The 19754-nt window shown below is 42.1% G+C and overlaps 1 protein-coding gene across 1 annotated transcript in view; it reads left to right on the forward strand.

Annotated features, from left to right (window-relative positions):
- Window positions 1-211: 211 nt before the first annotated feature.
- LOC136576562 (prolyl endopeptidase FAP-like) overlaps window positions 212-19754 on the forward strand; it is a 134765-nt gene continuing 115222 nt past the window's right edge. Inside the window, exons 1-2 of the mRNA XM_066575935.1 lie at window positions 212-315; window positions 543-624. Coding sequence (XP_066432032.1) covers window positions 310-315; window positions 543-624 — 88 coding nt within the window. The 5' untranslated portion in view covers window positions 212-309. The remainder of the gene's footprint in view (window positions 316-542; window positions 625-19754) is intronic.

A 19754-nucleotide genomic window follows, 5' to 3' on the forward strand; every position in this document is an offset into this window, starting at 1 on the left:
ATTGTTGAGTCATAGATGGACGGGAAGTTTAGCTCGACTTCTCCAGAACACAGAGGTTTGGATCTCGGCTGGAGCCACCCACTGTTCTTACCAAAAGCAAAATACGCCCATAAAATCTGTTTTCAATTCTGTTTTTTTTTTTTTAAATCTCCAAAGGTTGCCAAATGTTTAAAAGTACTGAGCAAAATCTGCAGTGTTTTGGAGGAATTCTGATTCATAAGTAAAACTTCCTGCACGTTGGCACTTCACAACCATTCAGAAGCAATTCTCGTAGCAGCAGTCGCTCAGTTTCCTCTATTTCCAGTAACAATGAAGGTGAGTTCTGCAACATTTCGTAATGAACCGGCTTCTTTACTATTGTTGGTATTTGACTATTTTCAATTAATTGTCTTTTCTCCGATTTTTTTTTTTAATTGTTAACATGAATCAAAGTTTTCTGGCAGTAATTGTATCACATTAGTGAACGGCAGATTGTGGAATCCTTCGGTTTTTAGTTTTGCTTTGCACGGATTCTTTGCTGATTTTATGTTTTCTTATTGCAGACTCAAGTAATGGTGATTATTATCATCGCTGCTGCCATTGTTCTTATAGTGCCTGTGGTGATGATTGTACTTCTGAAATCAGGTAAGTTCGTCGTATGGTGAATAAAACATGATGTCGGCAAAATGTATAAATAGTTAGATAGATGTATATGAGATAGATAACGGTTTCCCAACTCCAGTCCTCAGGCACCCCCAACAGGTCATGTTTTCAGGATATCCTACAGTAAGAACACCTGTGGTAATGTCTGAAGCACCGACAATAATAACATCACCTGTGCAATACTGAGGAAATCCTGAAAGCATGACCGGTTGGGGGTCCTTGAGGACTGGAGTTGGGATAGATAGAGAGATGGATATGAGATAGAGAGATGGATATGAGATAGAGAGATGGATATGAGATAGATAGATATAAGATAGATAGATATGAGATAGATAGATAGATAGATATGAGATAGATAGATAAATAGATATGAGATAGATAGATAGATAGATAGATAGATAGATAGATAGATAGATAGATAGATAGATAGATAGATAGATAGATGGATATGAGATAGATAGATGGATATGAGATAGATAGATGGATATGAGATAGATAGATGGATATGAGATAGAGAGATGGATATGAGATAGAGAGATGGATATGAGATAGAGAGATGGATATGAGATAGAGAGATCGATATGAGATAGATCGATATGAGATAGATCGATATGAGATAGATAGGTATGAGATAGATAGGTATGAGATAGATAGGTATGAGATAGATCGATAGGTATGAGATAGATCGATAGATATGAGATAGATAGATATGAGATAGATCGATAGATATGAGATAGATAGATATGAGATAGATAGATATGAGATAGATAGATATGAGATAGATCGATCGATAGATATGAGATCGATCGATAGATATGAGATAGATCGATAGATATGAGATAGATCGATAGATATGAGATAGATAGATAGATATGAGATAGATAGATATCTAGATATGAGATAAATAGATATCTAGATATGAGATAAATAGATAAAGAGATATGAGATAGATAGATATGAAATAGATAGATAGATAAGTGATAGATATGAGATAGATTGATAGATAAGAGATAGATAAAGAGATATGCGATAGATAGATAGATAGATAGATAGATAGATAGATAGATAGATAGATAGATATTGGAGATAGATGAATAGATATTAGATAGATATGAGATAGATAGATTTTGATTGATTCCTTTTTTAAAGACACAATAATCTAAGCCGACCATTTGCATAAGAAATGATTATTTCAGGCTGACAATGAGTTGGCCATATTTCCCGATTATTACTTGTTTGTCTCAGAAGAGCACGTAATAATTGGTATGACGCAGGGAGTTTCCATATTTCTCTGTCATCGCCTCTCAGGGAGAGCACGATAGGATCAGATGTGAAAATAACCAGTCGCTCCTCTACAGAGTGGACAGGCAGGGGTGTGAGGCAGCTCCCGGATATCTGGCAGATGACAGCATCGTGCAGGCAGACGTCACAACATTACAGTAGTCTGCTGGAAGCCAATCATATTTAGGTCCTGTTCCTTTGTAGCACTGGTTAGAAATATTAGGACTCAAAGTTCCAGCCTTTGAACCATAGTTTATCTGCTTTCGGTCTTATATAACCTAATAATATGTATTAACCCTTTAAGGATATGGCTTAGTTTGGTATTTAACGAGGTTGTCCTAGTATAATTTTTTTTTTTTTTTTAAGTGGCCGGCCATGTTAGTGAAACAGTACTTGCCTCTCTTTAGCCTCAGGGAGCAGCGTAGCGGCTCCAGTGAATCTCTTGCTGTCAGTGCTGGACGGAAATCAGGTGACTGCTGCAGCCAATCAGATGTTGCAGCATCTCATTCCAAACTCCTGACATCATAGCAACTAGGATGTTGAGTGCTGATGCCAGGAGAATGGGAGGTGTTACTGCCGCCTCTGATTGGCTGCAGCGATCACTTGACTTCTGGCCAGCACTGACGGTAGGAGATTCAACAGCGTTGCTCCATTGCTTCCCAGGGGGGTAAATACTGCTTATTTTGTTATTTAATAACATGCTCGGCCACTTGGAAAAACCATTTTAGGACGAATTGACTTTTGCAGATTTTCATCTCCACTTTTCAAAAGTCATTACTTTTTTATATTCCTGTTGTCATAGCCGTGCCAGTGCTTGTTTTTTTCGGGAGTGAGCTGTAGTTTCTATTGGTGCCATTTTGGGGTACATATAATATATTGTATAACTTTTTATTAATTTTTAGGGTAGGGCACGGTGAAAGAACACGTCAATTCTGCCATAGGCCACTCTCACGCTGTGTTTGTAGACGCTGCGTTTTTACTAGGGCAGAGCTGCTTTGTACAGCGTCTAGTGTTGAGTGCTTGCTCACGTTGTTACAGCGCTCAGTAATAACGCAGGCAAAGAAAGACAATAACGTCATCACATTCACTTTCCTTCCCGGTGGCATCGAGCGCTGTACGCAGCATTCTACTGTGTTTTCGATGCGTTGACAGCTCTCCCAATTGATTTCTATGGGCGTCGTATCTCGTTTAAAAATGCTTAAATGCTGAAAATAGAACAGACGCCGCTCGAAAAACGAGGCCATAGAAACGCCGTGTTCGAACGCTAGCCTCAGAGACCACATTGAAATCAATGGAGGCATTTTACAGCATTTAGCCACACTGATCGACGCACTAAAAGCTGTAAAAAGCGGAATGCGTGAGAGCGGCCTTTGTTTTATTCTTTTTTTTTTAGGAGGAGGGGGTTCCTGAAGGGGCCCAAGCTATGGCTTGCCCCCTGTCTGTCAGAACCGGGACCTCCAGCTGTGTCCTACCTCCACAGCGGCTGCTCATCCTAAATGACATGATAACTTTTTTCTGATTATGATACCAATATTTTATTCTTTTAGGTTTTTCTACTTTTGCCCAATAAAACCCCTTTTAGAAAACAATTAATTTTTGGCATTGCTGCATTCAAAGGCCCAAAACGTTTTTATTTTTCCAAGTACGAATCTTTGTTTTTTTGCGTGATGAACTGTAGATATTTTTGGTACCATTTGGGGGTATATATGACCAATTTGCCACAATTTTTGGTGTAATTTAGCCAATGACCCCTTTTTTTTTCTTTACAAAGGTACGCTCCTTTGTCAGATGCAGCAAAGTCAGTGTGTTAAAGGATGTAAAACACATAGTAAAAGTGGCGCAAAAAAGGTTATGCAGCTGCTTTGGGGGGCCTTGAAGAAGTCGGACCAGGTTGGCTGCATCTCTTATGGTAATGGGTGATGAGAAGCTATGCAGGGATCCGTTTTGCATTGATCCTACAGACAAGAATGCGGAAAAGGACCATGAAAAGTAGATGGGGCAAGCACCAGTGCCCCTTGTCCAGGGTTGTTAGAAGTGAGGGGGTAAAGATTATAATGGGCCCTCCTCTGGTGCTGGGTAACACCGCCACATGCCTATGTACCCCTGCCAATATACTACTTAATGTATGAATGAATATGAATAGATTTTCTAAGAATGCAGCCCCTTTTCCTCCCGGCTCCACAGAATGGTTGTTACTGACTTATTTCTTTAGCCAAGTTTTTCTCAGCTCATAAAAATGTTGGAATTTACCCAAAAGAAATTTTACTTTAAACCTGATGTTAATGATTTTAGGGAAAATCGGCTAAATAGAATTTGTGATTCCTGGGCAGAGGGCAAAACTGACTGAAGTGCCTTCAGTGGATTTGTGTTTTATATTGTCCACTTCTTCCCTTTTCCTCAGTTAATCCTAATGGATTTGTATACTACTCTTTCAGTGCCCTGTCTACAGTAAATGGGTCTTGTCCTTAATAGGAGGTCACTCATAACTTCTGAGGTCATGGCAGGAAAATCTTACTCATGTAGCTAAAGGGACATTAGTCAGCGAGTGTGAATGATGAAGAACATTAAGCTTAGTGCTAAAGAATTTACAAATGATTGATGCAGAACATAAACTGCAGTTTCAAACATTGTGAATTTTGCGGGGGTTAAAAGTGTTACGTGTTTGGACAATCCATTTATGCTATCAGGGTCTCATTAAGATAAGCTGATCACAGGAAATGATACTTCTTGGGCAACAGATGATCAGTAGTTATCTGAACATGATATCAATTAACCTGCAGTGCCCCTACAGGGTAGGAGGAGCATAACACGGTGCCATTACATTAATATCCTGTTCCTTTCAGGCTTGCACTTCCAGGCTGCAGATATTGCATGAAAGCGATAAAACTATTGTGTAAGTGCTCCAAATACACAGGAGTGTATCCAAACAGAGAATTAATTGCTGATAGCTATTTAAACCAAAGAACAGAGCGACTGTTGGAGTGTGGGGATGTGTGCTTGATTTTAAGTGGGGTTGTTTTAAGTGTGTGTGACTTAAAAGCAGGTGATTTTAGAAAGAAGTCATATATCTTTTTACCTTTATATTTTATTTGCATAAATTACTGGATTAATTGATTTTTATTTGTATCATACCCATTTAGAATGTGTTCCATGATTGACAATGCCGTTTCATTGTACATCTCATTCCATGTATGCAGTCTTTGAACAGCCATTCGAGGAAGGGGTTGCCACCTTTGTCACGAAAAAATACTGGCCATGGTAAAAAAAAGGGGTGTGACTTGGGGACGTGGGTTATTACAGATTATTATTTGACCTCCGGGCACCTCTAGTTATTGCAGCCTCGCTGGCTGCTGCATCACTTGACCTAATGGCCCCAGTTGAAATGGCGATCCCCACAGTGGCCCCAGTAGAAATAGCAACCCCCACAGTAATATTAACCCCACAATAATAGTAACTCCCCTCAGGAATATTAACCCCCCACAGCAATAGTAGTAACCCCACCATCAGCAATAATAGTAACCCCCCCTCAGCAATAGTAGTAACCCCCTTGGTAGTAATATTTTTCCCAACCCATATACTGTAAGACACACCCCCTACTTTCCACCCAAAATTCTGGGAAAAAATGTACACAAAAATAACCCCCAACTACACTACACCTAAAAAAGCAAACACCAATACTCCCCTACCGCCGGGTTTCCAGTGTGCTTGAGGGTCCCCGTCACTCCTGCAGGCTGCCGTGATATCCTCTGTACCGGCAGAGCATTTCTTTCTGGAAGCGGGGCTTGAATTCCCCACCTCCAGCAAAGATAATGCTCTGATTGGCTAGCCAGTGCTGACATCAGCCAATGAAAGCCATCGCTGGGTTAACCAATCACAGCCATTCAATTACATCATTGAATGGTTGTGATTGGTTAACTCAGCGCCAGCTTTTAATTGGCTAACGCCGGCGCTGGCTAGCCAATCAGAGCATTATCTTTGCTAGAGTTGGGGAATATTGAGTATTAAATCCCGCCTCCAGTGTGATTACCAGCGGGGAGCTGCGGCACCCCGGTTGGGAATCACCGAGAATACCAGCCTCGGTGTCAGATGTGTGGTTGAGGCTGGTATTCAAAAATACTGGCCTGTAATATGACCAGTAAAAAAAAAAATACCATCCCCGGCCTGGCGGGCAAAATACCGGCCGGGTGGCAACCCTAGTTCGAGGGTGCATACTGTTGTATCAGATGTGAGTGCATTACACATTTGGAAGGCCAGATCTAAATGCACAGCAACGAGTCATGCCAAGCAAATCTAATTTCCTTCTATGACAGAATCATCAACTGGGTTGATCAGGGTAATGCAGTGGATATAGTATATCTTGACTTTAGTAAAGCATTTGACAAAGTATCTCATACCATACTTATTGAAAAAATGACCAAATATGAGATTGACAAGGCAACTGTTAGGTGGATTCACAACTAGCTGAGTGATTGTACTCAAAGAGAGGCCATAAATGGCTGCACATCCAAGTGGAAGAATGTATCAAGTGGGATACCACAAGGCTCTGTCCTAGGCCCATTGTTCAACATTTTTATAAATGATCTGGAGGAGGGAATTGATGGGAAACTGATCAAATTTGCCGATGACACAAAGCTAGGAGGGATAGCTAACACTAGGGAAGAGATAGAGAGTATTCAAAGAGATCTAGAAAAGCTTGAACAGTGGGCAACGACTAACAGAATGGTATTTAACAGGGAGAAATGCAAAGTCCTACATCTGATCAAGACAAATAAAAAAACACATACACAATTGGAAGTATTGGACTAAGCAGCAGCACATGGGAATAAGACTTGGGTATACTAATAGATCACAGACTGCACATGAGTCAACAGTGTAATGCAGCACAAAAAAGGCAAACACAATTCTGGGATGTTTTATGAGAAGCATAGAGTCTAGATCATGTGAGGTAATTATTCCATTGGTCAGGCTTCATCTGGAATACTGTGTCCAGTTCTGGGCACCCCAATTTAAAAAAAGGCATCAACAAACTGGAGCAAGTTGTTACATTCGTGTGGGCTAGTGAGCAAAGGGCCCGCACAAACGTTACCAGGATAGGAAACACGAGGTGAAATAACCACCGATTAACACCACTCTATCTTCTACAAACGAAGATGACCAAAGACCTACCTAAGTAGGGACATCACCTCAACAAGGGGCGGCCCAGTGTTCTTTGGATCTGGGCCCTCTCTGCCCCCAAAGAACCCACACACCCAGGCTAGGACACACACACATCCCACCATATCTATACAAAGTTTTCCTGGATTCAGATGGGGGAGATATCTACCCTGGGACCGTTGGGCTGATTTTCTCCCCTCTCCCGAGTAAGTATATTCCCATCCATCTATGCACGAGCGCAGTAGGATATTCCTTATTTTGACACAAGCTGCAATGGACAGCAGGCCCTGTCCTCCAGAGTGAGAGAGGCTCTTTGTATCCTTTCTGGACAATTGCTAATGATGGAGATGCTTCTGTTGCACTGAAAACATTTTATCAACGGGGCACTGCTGCAATGTTTCGATGCTTCATAGAATCATAGGAAGGGCAAGTAAAAATAAGAGCCAGACAATCGCACTGCTATGGCTTCATTATGGCTAAAGTACACTGCTGTATTACAGCTCTGTTTTCTATGGAGTTGTAATAGGACTAATATAGGGGTGCATTAGGCCTTCTACTGTAATTATTGATGCCTCTGATGTCATTCGAAGTATTATGGAAGTTGGTTTCCAACTGATTTCATACAAATTCAAGTGTAGTGGCTGTGACCATATTTGCAATGATTGCAAGGTGGCTTTTAACGTTTTCCTCAAGGAAAACTCTGAGGTCTAGGAGCATATTGAAGTGTACCATGATTTGACAGCAAAACCAGTTCAAGCCTCAAAGTGGTTTTCCGGATTACACTAATGATGACTTATCCTCAAGATAGGTCATCAGTACTTGATTAGTTTGGGTCCGCTGCTTGAAATCCCCACTGATCAGCTGATCGGATGAACACCACTGCCATTTCAGTCCATACCAGGCCGTACATTGTAGAGTGGCTGTGCCTGGTATTGCACCTTGGTTCCACTCACTTGAATGGGTCTGACCTGCTCTCAGACCATATACCTGATGAATGTATTATCACATACCTGGTAAGAGGCTGAGTGCTCACCTGAGTACTGAGGCCTCTTCAGTTGGCTGATTGGCAGGAATCCCGAGTGGCGGACCCGGGCCAATCGACTAAAGCTCTTCAAAATCAGCAATAGTTTAATCTTGAAAAACCACTTTAATAGTAACTTTGCCGTTAAACGTTACAGGTCATTAAATTATTTGATTGATCGATCATTTTGATAATACAGACACACATTATTGTTATGAACAGAGAAGTAGCTTGACATTCCTAGACATACAGTGCAAACAGCGTCTCCCATTCAGGCTCCAGAGCCCGGGTACGATTGGAACCTTTGCAACCTTATAGCTCATGGACATGAACTCTAGCTATCGGTCATATAGCCAAGAGTTCTGTGCATTTATAGCCAGCTGTAGCTATGGCTGTTTTTGTCACTTGGCAGACATGTTGGGACTATTTGGTGCTCCATAACAAATCCTGCACTATGGAAACTGACAGTGGTGTGAAGAAAAGTGGTTCACTGGGTATAGATGATGATCATCAGGCATTTCAGATATTTACAGTTTGCCTGCCAAATGACAGCAAGCGTCCTGATTAAATCTGTCAACTGACAATTTAGTGTAGCAGCTCTATTTTAAGTATCGGGAGCTATTCCAGTAAGGAGTGGTAACCGGCATAATGATTTTAATTAAGGAAATATTTTCAGCACTTTCAGCGGAGTCATCCTACAGAATGTGTAATTGGAGAAATCTGTTTAGTCAGATATCCATTAATGTTAAAAATAACACATTGGATCTGCTGCTTTACTTCTAGACCTTGCTCAACCTTGGTAGTTTTTTTGTATTTTAGTGCTGTATATATTTGGTCACCTTTTAGGTTTTGTTCGCACCTCCGTTTTGAGGCTCCGTCTGAGGTTTCAATCATAAATGGCAGAAAAGATGTTGCGCTCTTTTCATAGTAAAATGTCAGAAACTTGATGCAACCTGTCATAGTAAATGGATTGTCATTGCCGTTGGTGCCCTTCATATAACGGATCCAGCATATGGCACACAGGTTTGTTTTTGTTTTTTATGTTCCTAAAACCCTCCGGTTTCAGGAGAAAATTCGGTCCTGGGACAGAAAGGGAAGGGGCTTTATTACTCATACCTGCAGTCATTCTTCTCTGCTGTCCCTCTGATCCACTAGTTCTTCATTTTTGTCCAACTACCTAATGCACTGGTCATTGATTGGCCAGTACTGATCATGTGAACAGCTCTAGCCAATGCACCGTGAGTATTAGGTAGTCTGAAGATTGCATCGACCACCATGAATTGCAGAAAACAGAACCGGCAGATTGGAGGGATGACAGAGAAGAACAACTGTAGATATATCCCTTGCCTCCTCTGGTCCTTGGATGGAAGGTTGCTTTAATGGAGGCATGAGCAGAGGAGGTGTTGTTCGTTGGGTTTCACCAGCCACTTGTACACAATGCCTTGGAGACAAGGAAAATAGCAATACCAAATTGTCAATTTAGTAATACATTTCCAAAAGACATAATGGGGAATACAAATATTTACTTAAACAGGCATATTGGGAGAATGAACAAATCCATGTTAATTAATGCAGCATATTACCGTACAGTCGTGTGAGCCCGGTCTTAGGCAAATATTCGTCTGACATTTTTCAGGATTTTCTTGTGGCCCATTGGACAGGGAAATATGTCAATCATTAAGTAGGACTGCCTCACAGTCTTATTTATTTAGAGATGAGCTCAGTCTTGAATTAAAAAATGTCAGGTTAGACTGAAATTTTTCCCACGAGTCTTTCGGTCTATCAACCAACTTCTCCTGCTCTATGTTATACCAGTAGAATAGATTTGTCACATTTCTATGATCATGAACATATCTATATTAATATACTGTGAAAGTAAGTTATTTGAAATCTGCCGATTCAATTTGTTCTAGGAAACTACGATAACCACAAGCACCATGGTGGAATTCATATCTGACCTCAGAGAATGTGCTGAAGATAGAATAGTTTGTGGTCAAAGTGCATGCAGAAGCAGAAGCCTCACCCTAGGAGGAAATAATAAGGATTAAAGGAGTTGTCCGGTTAGAATGAACTTTTCGCAATCAGAGTCAAAAGGGTAAAGCAATAAAACAAAGGCTACTTACCTGTCCCTCGTGCTACACACGTCTACCCAAGGGTTGAACGTTTCTTAGGTTGGCTGCACCCACTACTTCATGCATGTATTGCTCTTGTCATTCCACCTTCAAGATACCCAACTAGGCTGAGGATAAATTCTCTCCTACTGCATCTCCGCTGGGACAGCTCCACTCTTTTTGCTCTCCCCTATCATCTGGCTTGTCCTCGTGTCAGTGGGTCTGGCTACAAAACTTTGAAGCCAAGTCCCCGCTCACTCCAACAAAAGCTCTCTTTTTCCTCCTCCCCTTCTCTTTTGCCGGTAAATGCTCTTCTTAGTTTAAGTTCCCAGAGCTGTGAATGTGTCAAGTGGGCGGTCCTCGCTGATCACTGTCACTGGATGATATCAGACTTGATTGACAATGAGCACTGGAGACCACTCATCTGACAGATACACAGTCAAACCAAAAAGAGAGTCAGCAGAGCTGCAGCTGCAAACCTATGTAGCCAGCCTCGCCGACATGAGGACATGGCAGGTCCTTTTAAAGCCTATGTTTATCTTGGATTATAGAATTGCTAAGTGAAAAGTAATACACTGGGGAGCAGGGCTAGTTTTGTAAAAATTTGGGCCCTGAGCATGATACAAAGTAACCCCCCCCCCCACCCTCTCCAGTTGCCAGTTTTAGGCCCAATGTCCACGGGCGGATTTGTTTTACGGAATCTATGTGGGTGACTCGCACGGAAAATCTGCAATTTTAGCCACCCACAAGGAAGCATGGGCATCTGCACCTGGATTAAAGCATACGGATATGTTTTGCGGATCTTTTGGTCCGGAAATGAAATCGCAGCATGCTCAATTTCAGTGCGGTTCCCGCACGGATGGCTTTCATTGAAGTCAATGGAAGCCTTCTTATCTGTGGCCCGTCCACAATTACATTGTAGATGGTCTACGGATTCCACGGGAAAGCCAGAGTTTAAAAGGAAACAAATTTGTGCTGCGTATGTGCGCCGGCCGGCACTTTCGCACTCATCGGCAGTACAGAAAAAAGAAGACCCAGACAAGTACGTGCGGTTGCCAGCAGCGGGCAGGGTTGGATTCTGGTGCGGGCTCCCACATGTGGAATCTGATCCCCCCATGGACATGAGGCCTTGGACAGTTTTTCTTTATAATTTCAAAATTCTTGGCAGTTTATGATTAATTGTAAATTCCCTGGTGGTCTAGATGAGTGAAGGGGTCAATGGTAAATTTAGGTTATTATTGGAAATCATTTTCTCAAGCAGACCTTTAGGAAATAAAGGAGCTAAAAATGCCTAGTTTGCCTTCTTCTAGGGATATAATGTCACGTAGAGAATTTGCAGCTGATTTTTCACAGTAGAAAAATCAGCAACAAATCTGCACCCAATTTGGCGCAGTTTGATGTGGAGATTAATGCGGTTTTTGGTGTGAATCCACAGCAGATTTCAGCCCTTAAATTCAATTCAATTCAAGGGATGAAATCTGCTATGGATCCACATAAAATTCCCGTCAAATCCAATTTTGACAGGGATCGTGTGGTGGATTTGCTACCAATTTTTCCACAGCAGAATATCCGGTGTGCAGTATTTGTCTCCGGAGGGCAAATACAGAATTTGTCTTAAATTCAATGAATGGCAGAGCGCTGCCTGTGATTGGCTGAGCGCTGTGACCAATCCTTGCCTGCTGAAAAGCTTTAGAGCATTGCAGGGTGAACAAGCAGCGGCTAGACACTCCCGAGCCCTGGCAGCATCCGACAAGTGAATATATATTTTTTTTATTTTAACAGCTAGGGATGATTTTCAGGTAAGGGCTTATATTTAAAGCCCTTCCTCGAAAATCACTGCACTTGTTGCAGGAAGACCAATTACTTTCAGCAGTGGCGGCCCCATTGAAAGCAATGCTGCAATGCAAAAGCAGGCTTGTAACCCGAGTTTTTGCTCTTAAATTAGAGCAAAAATTCAGGAGAGAGCCTGCTTGCAAATCAAAAAGCTCACAAGCTGAGGCACTCACAACCCATGGTATCACTGTATTCCGCAAGAGCGTTGCAGAATATGGCGTCCTTGAATTCCGCAATTTTAGTGCTGAATATTCCCCAGGAGCTTGTATTCCACAACAATGTTGCAGAACATTCCGTAATGTGTGAAAGGTCCCTTTTTGCATAAATTACCCAGAGGATCTAGCATGGCCTCATACGTCTCCTCACTCACGTTCTAGGTGTCCCCACACCCCTTCTGGGTGCTGTCTTTGGGGAGAGACAATACCATCCCCTGACCCACTCACCCCCTAGGTGTCTTCCCACACGTTTTGGGTGCTCTCCTTAAGGAGACATGACACTCCTCCCCACCAAAGTCCTTGATAGTTACTCTTTAATGTCTTCAAGTGTCTGTAAGACAGCTCAGGAGGAGCAGTGACGGATCCTTTTCACTTTCCAACATTTCAGCTGCTTTCTGTTTCTCTTTAGTAACAGTAGCCGAGCAGCGTGCCTTGTTAGGAGACACAGAGGGCAGCGCTGCGCTAATGGCTTCCATATGTCTTTCGCTTCTTATATCCGTCTCAGAGTAATTTCACATATAATGCAAAATGAGTACAATATTATCTATGACCGCAGAAAACCTGTCGCTTATATTACAATATTAGGCCTTGTTGGCTGTAGCAACCAATCAGAGTTTAGCTTACATCTCATATACTGACCTGGTGAACTGAAAGCTGCAGTGTGATTGGTTGCTAGGGCCAAAAAGGCCTATTTTCATCTGTAAGACTGTTGTAATAAATGAGGGCTATTCTGAGATCAGGCCTGTGTCACGCGAATGTATTTGCACACAAACATTTTGAGCGTGCAATACGCAGAAAATAAAACCCATTGATTTCATTGGGCTTGTTCACAAGCGTGTATTTTGCATGCGTAATTGCGTTGCACCAAAAAACTGCAGTATGTTCTATTTCTTTGCACATTTGAGCAGAAAAAGAACACATTTTGAACTCATTAAACTAATTGGCCATTTCAATGGCTGAGAACATATGTGAGTGCTTTTTGCGTGTGCAATTGTACATGACTTGTGCACACAAATTACAGTAAAAAAACACTGTTGCGCAAGTAAATGCGTGATGCGCAAAAACGCGGTATAAATGCACACACTAATATGCAAACGCTCCTGTGACAAAGGCCTATTTCAAAATGCGTGCAAAAATTTTTGTGCACAATACACAGAAAATAGAACACATTCATTTGTGTGTGTTTTGCGTGCGTATAGCGAGACAAAAACGCAGCATGAACTATTTTTCTGCGCATTTGTATTGGAAAAGAACATATTTTGAACTTATTAAACTAATTGGCAATTTCCGTGGCTGAGAGCATCCGTGTGGGGTTTTTTGTACATGCAATTGCACATGACTTGTGCGTACAGAAAGTACAGTAAAAAATCTGTTGTACATACAAGTATGCAACAAAATCACGACGCAAATATGCATACACTCATGCGAGACCGGTCTAAATCCTTGTGAGTGAATAATATATTGCATAGGGCAAAATAGTTGTCAGTTTGGGGTACCTTTAGATGGGACGATGGCTGGGTGCTTCACACTAGGAAGGTCTAAAATGCCGGCTCTTAAAGCACTGATGACATATATTTTATACAACCAATCATAACTGTACAGACCCCCTTTAAGTCGAGCCACTACAGTACTGAACACTACCCTATGTGCCCATATAACGCCCTGCGCAGACTCCCTGTATAACACTGCATTTAGGCAATATAATGAATTGTGATCATTTACTCTCTTCAATGTGTTTATCTAAAATAGTGAACTGCCCCTTTAAATTTTGCAAACATTGCTAAACCGCAGTATATAGTCATGTAACCACAACGCTTCCTCATACTGTACACAATCTATTATTGTCACATGGAAAATGTTCTTACTGTTGTTAGTAAGCAAAAACAATAGCTGATTACATTGTTCATGTCCTCTAGTTTAACCAAAAACGTCAACTTTTATAAATACAGTATTCACTGGTTCAGGGGGGTTTCACATCTGCGTCGGGGTCCGGTTTCCCTCTGCATTCAGGGAGTTGGAAAGGGGAATCCCTTGGTCTTATGGTGGAACCGAAGAGCGCTGGTCGGACCCCACTGACTATATTGGGGTCCGTTGACTTTCTGCTCGCTGCCTGACTTTTTGCCGGAAGAAAATGCACCACATGCAGCACTTTTTCTTCCGGCATTTCGTGACGGATCTGCAACGGAGGTTCCAATGAAACTGATCTAATCTTGTATTTTCAAGAACATATTCCTAAACTGTGAAACTTCTTTCGTGGCTCATTTTAGAGATCCTTGTATGCAGAATGTATTATTAGGTTTGCCAAGGTATAGGCACTAGCCATTTCCAAATATTGCCTTATTATAAAAATGACTGCCATCACCAGTGAGGATCGTCAGACGGGTCGGAGTCAAATTTTTTAGCGGCAGGTCACTCGATGGATGACAAAGTGATATGTTTGTAGCCCCCACAGTGCAGCCAGCTGCAGGATATTATTCCTGTATCTAAAGCCAATTAAAATAATTACAATATTCCTAGTACAATGAATATTAATGTGGAATGTAAATCCTGCATATATGATTGTATGTAATTCATTTCCTATAAATAAGGGTGGTTTCACACCTACACTGGGGATTTCCCCTTCGTGCTCCGTTTGGGGAGCAGAAAAGGGGAATCCCCACAGTAGAACGGTTCCGGAGACTATAATGGGGTCTGTCCGCTTTCTGCCCAGCTGGCCGGGTTTTGAATGGAAGAATAAGCCGCCCGAGGTTCGGGTTCGTGCTAAGCAAAACTTTTAGCAACTTCAACTCGAAACGTTCTACAGCGGGCATTCAGTTCGGGAAGCAGGAAAGGGGAATCACCGCAGTAGAACGGTTTCCATTCAGAAACTATTATGGGGTCTGTCCGCTTTGCACCCAGATGGCTGGGTTTTGAACGGAAGAAAAAGCACTGTATGCGGCGCTTTTTCTTCTGGTATTCTGAGCCACATCGGTAACAGAACCTCTGGCCAGAGATTCAAAGGCAGTTGTGAAACCAGCCTAATCTAGATGTGTGCCACTTCCCCTCCCAGGCTAGTTTACCGTACTATTAGGCCACTCTCCCACAAGAGCTTTTTAACTCGGTACAACACTCCCATTTTAATGGGGCCTCTCAGACCTGCACTCGAACGTTAGAAAATGCTGTGATTTTCAAGCGCTATCTGCTCTATTTTGGAACATTTTCACGCTTTATAACACAGCTCATCAGAATGATGGGGTGCTTAAAAAATGCTCTCAAACACAGTAACCTGCATTCGAAAACGCTGATAAAAATTATAGTAAAACGCTGTGATCAAAATCGCAGCATTTTACAGACGCTGTATGTGAGAGTGGCCTTAGTGTTGAGCAAGCAGAACAGTCTAACCCTGTTTTCAGTTGAAGTTGCTAAAAGTTTGGTTCAGCATGAACCCAAACCTCGGGGGGGGTGTCTTGGCCAACCCTACTAGAATAATTCTTCTTTCTTCTTCGTTCTTCCTCACTAACCCTGCTTGAAGAACAGCTCACAAGTATTTAGATAAACTTCTAGGTGACCTAAGAATATTATACAGACCTTCTATAGCTCTGGAGAGTGTTACGTACTTCACCAATTTTAGGGATATCGGTGAAGTTTCGTTTCGAACTAATTTGGACCAAACTCAACATTTTTACAAAATTCCACTGGCGGAACCGAACTTTTCAAAAGTTCACTCATCACTACGCATTATGAATACATACAGACCCGCTCACACTCACTACATTACCCTTAGGGCTTCCTCGGATGGTCGTGGTGTTGTCATGTTTTGTGGCCATGGAATGATTTCAATGGTTTCGTTTTCACCAGCGGGATTCTCGCTGGGACTTGCCCTATCTTTCTCGCTGTAGTTTTTAGGACCTATCTTCCCGCTTTTTCTTTCAAACTCACATGCAATAAATAAAAGATTAGCCACACTGTGTCCCCTGAATAAAACAAATTGCTACAATCCCCCCCCACTATAATACAAGAGACTTTACTTCTCCCCTCCCATTAAAAAATACTCACCTCCTGACGTCCCTGCGCCACGTTGCAGCCTTTTTTTTGCCAGGCGCCCGCAGAGAAGTGCAGGAGGTGCAATGACATTGATTTGTGACCTGAAAGACTTGATAATTACACAGAAATGTAGTGTAATTGTATAATTACTGGTAATTTGGTGTTTGGGTTAGGCGGCTTCATTAGGTTTTGCATAATTACTTGTGCCAATCAGTTTCAGGATACCGTGTAATAACTGTCTCTTACCAGAGTATATTACGTACTGCCGTCATTTCCAAGTGATGAAAAGGCACCATAAATCAGTTCTCTAGGCCAGTACTATGTATATAAGGTTTGGTTGCTGTCCCCAATTTACTGCCAGTTCAGAGAAGGGACAAACTCAAAGATGTCTTCATCTGTCAGCTTCTATGTTAATCCAGCAGAAAAAAAACATATAGTGCATCTTCATAGGAGACCGGAGACACATTAGGGCGGCACATACTAAGGGTGGCGTTATACAGACGGATTTGCGCCACGCATTGCGCTTGTGGAATTAGCATGTAATACGCAGAAGATAGAACCCATTGATGTCAATGGGTTCGTTCTTGTTATTGATTTCTGTTGCTTGCCAAAAAATAGTACCTTCTCTATCTTTCTACGTATTAGAAGTCTATGGGAGGTGCGCAAATGCAGAATATGCTGTGCAGTTCTACGAAAAATAGACCACATCTGGACCTCATTAGGCTAACTAGCCCTTAAAATCAGGGTGAGGGGGTGTCGCGCACGCATATGAACAGGTCCTGCATGCACAAAAAAGTATAGTACTATGCGCCGATACGTGTGCACAACAACCTTGTTCACTGTGCAAATACGTTGTGCCGAGGCGAGCACGTTTGCACATACTCTCGTCTGAAGCCGCTCTTGTACGAGTGCTGTGCTATGGCTCCTTATCACCTGGAGCTTGTACCCATGCACAAAGCTAGATTCGCACATTGCAGATTTTTTTTCCAGAAACTTCTGCAACTGAAAATCAGTTCCATATATATGAATGCAATTGTTTTGCAGCATGTCCATGGAGACCTGCCAACCGCATTTGGATATACACTATGAGGCAATTGCAGAAATGTGTGAATATACCTTAAAGGGGTTGTCTCGCGAAATCAAGTGGGGTTATACACTTCTGTATGGCCATATTAATGCACTTTGTAATATACATCGTGCATTAAATATGAGCCATACAGAAGTTATTCACTTACCTGCTCCGTTGCTAGCGTCCCCGTCGCCATGGTTCCGTCTAATTTCGGTGTCTTCTTGCTTTTTTAGACGCGCTTGCGCAGTCCGGTCTTCTCCCTTCGGCTCTGCTCGGCAGCATCGGCGTTTTGGCTCCACCCCCTTGTACGCATCATCGCGTAGCTCCGCCCCATCACGTGCCGATTCCAGCCAATCAGGAGCCGAAGGGAGAAGACCGCACAGCGCTAGCGCATCTAAAAAAGCAAGAAGACACCGAAATTAACGGAGCAGGTAAGTGAATAACTTCTGTATGGCTCATATTTAATGCATGATGTATATTACAAAGTGCATTAATATGGCCATACAGAAGTGTATAACCCCACTTGATTTCGCAAGACAACCCCTTTAATACACCTTAAGCCTTATTCACACGAGCGGATATACGCAGCTTTTGTAGCAGTTTGCAAAAATCGCGACCATCTGAAGCATTGGATTCCAATATATTCATTTACATGAGCGATTTTCAGGCGCGTCAAAAATGGCGCCCTCAAAAATAGAACTTACGGTGTGTGAAAAGATAGGTCTGCTGATCTGATCTGTAAATCAGCCCCCATGTGGACCCAATCGATACTATTTGTTCTGTTATTATCATTATTAAATATTATTGGGAAATATCACTACGATGCCCTATTTATAATTTCTCACCCTTCTCTTTACCTGTGTCTACCAATACTTGAATTCAGTGGTTTTTTTAATTGTCAACCTTTTTTTTTTACATTTGCTGCTTTTTGTTACTATTTTCTCATCTTTTGTTGTCTCCATTATTACCTTCTCACTATCTGTACTTCAGTTCATGTCTTCCCCTACATCCCTATGTTATGTATAGTGTGTCCCTTGTACTACTGAAGAATAAGGCTGGCTGTCCATGGGCGATATGCGGTGATAAATCGCATGCGGAGCACGCATAACACGCTTTCCATTGGATAACTGTGGAAAGTTCAGCCCAATGTACGCGAGTGGAAAATCACTTGCGATTTTCCGCTGGCGCAATGAACCTATCATTTAGATAGGTTTATCATGGAAAATCACACAGAAAATCACAGTGACATTAGTGCTCCCCCGCGGCGGAATATCGCTCAGTAGTCCGTCCCGCCCGTGGACACTCAGCCTAAGTGTTGCATTGCTTTGCAACACTTTTTTTTTAAGACGTACTCACAAGACCGTATATACACCGCTGTTTAGCGGCGTAAAAAATCAGGCCAAAATCCCGACCATCTGAAGCGTTGGATTGCAATGTATTTCTTCAGATGAGCGATTTTTAGCCATGTAAAAAAACCAATAAAGATCGGGATTTGATCGCGGCTATTCTTCATTCATGCGATTTAAAAAAAATGTATTTATTTTTTTTTTAACACGTACGGCTGAACGTGAAAACACACACCGTGTGAAAGAGGCCTAAACTTGTATTAGCAATAAAAGCAGAGAAGTTAATCTGACAATATTTGTGTGTGTGCATATTCATCAAAGGGTTGCGCCTTACGCTGTATTCATATGAGCGTTTTTACGCGGCTATGTAGCTGCGTTTTCACACCCGGCCGAAAAATGTGACCATCTGAGGAATTGGATTCCAATGCATTCGTTCACATGGGCGATTTAGAACATACGTGACCGAAAACGTCAACTGCTATTAAACGCTGCCAGAAAAGATAGTTCTGGTTCTTTCGACCGATATAGGAGCTGCCATAGACTCCTACGAGAGCTGGAAAAAAAGGGAGGGAGTCCAGCAGCATCCAACGCAGGGAAAAACTTACAGGTGCCTCTATTTAGGCTTTTGAAGTCATTCTGAGGATTTATTCTGTGCAATGGATTTCGGGGTTGCGTCATATTTTTTCGCTAATGCGTCACACCCGGCCGTGTGAATGGATGAGAAAGCGCTAATTAAGCTCGGGACTTGGTCATGGAAAATCGTCCATTCATGCAAATTAACAGCGTGTATGAGCAAACGTAAAAACGCATACGCTCGTGTGAAAGAGCCCTTATTCTCAGTTTCTGGTCCCAACAGTTCCGTGCTGCACAGATCTATCCATGGGCTAAACATTTCCTAGGTTGGCTGCACCTACCACTTCATGTATATATCACTCTTGTCCCTCCTCCGTCAAGATATCCAATCAGAACAAGGATAAGTTAGTTCATACTGCAATGAAGGGCCCTTTTAGGCAAAAAAATCACACACGTAAAAAACCTGTGGCTATTAGAGCCAATGGT

This window comes from Eleutherodactylus coqui, chromosome 8, assembly GCF_035609145.1.
Source record: "Eleutherodactylus coqui strain aEleCoq1 chromosome 8, aEleCoq1.hap1, whole genome shotgun sequence".
NCBI classification, from domain to species: Eukaryota; Metazoa; Chordata; class Amphibia; order Anura; family Eleutherodactylidae; genus Eleutherodactylus; species Eleutherodactylus coqui.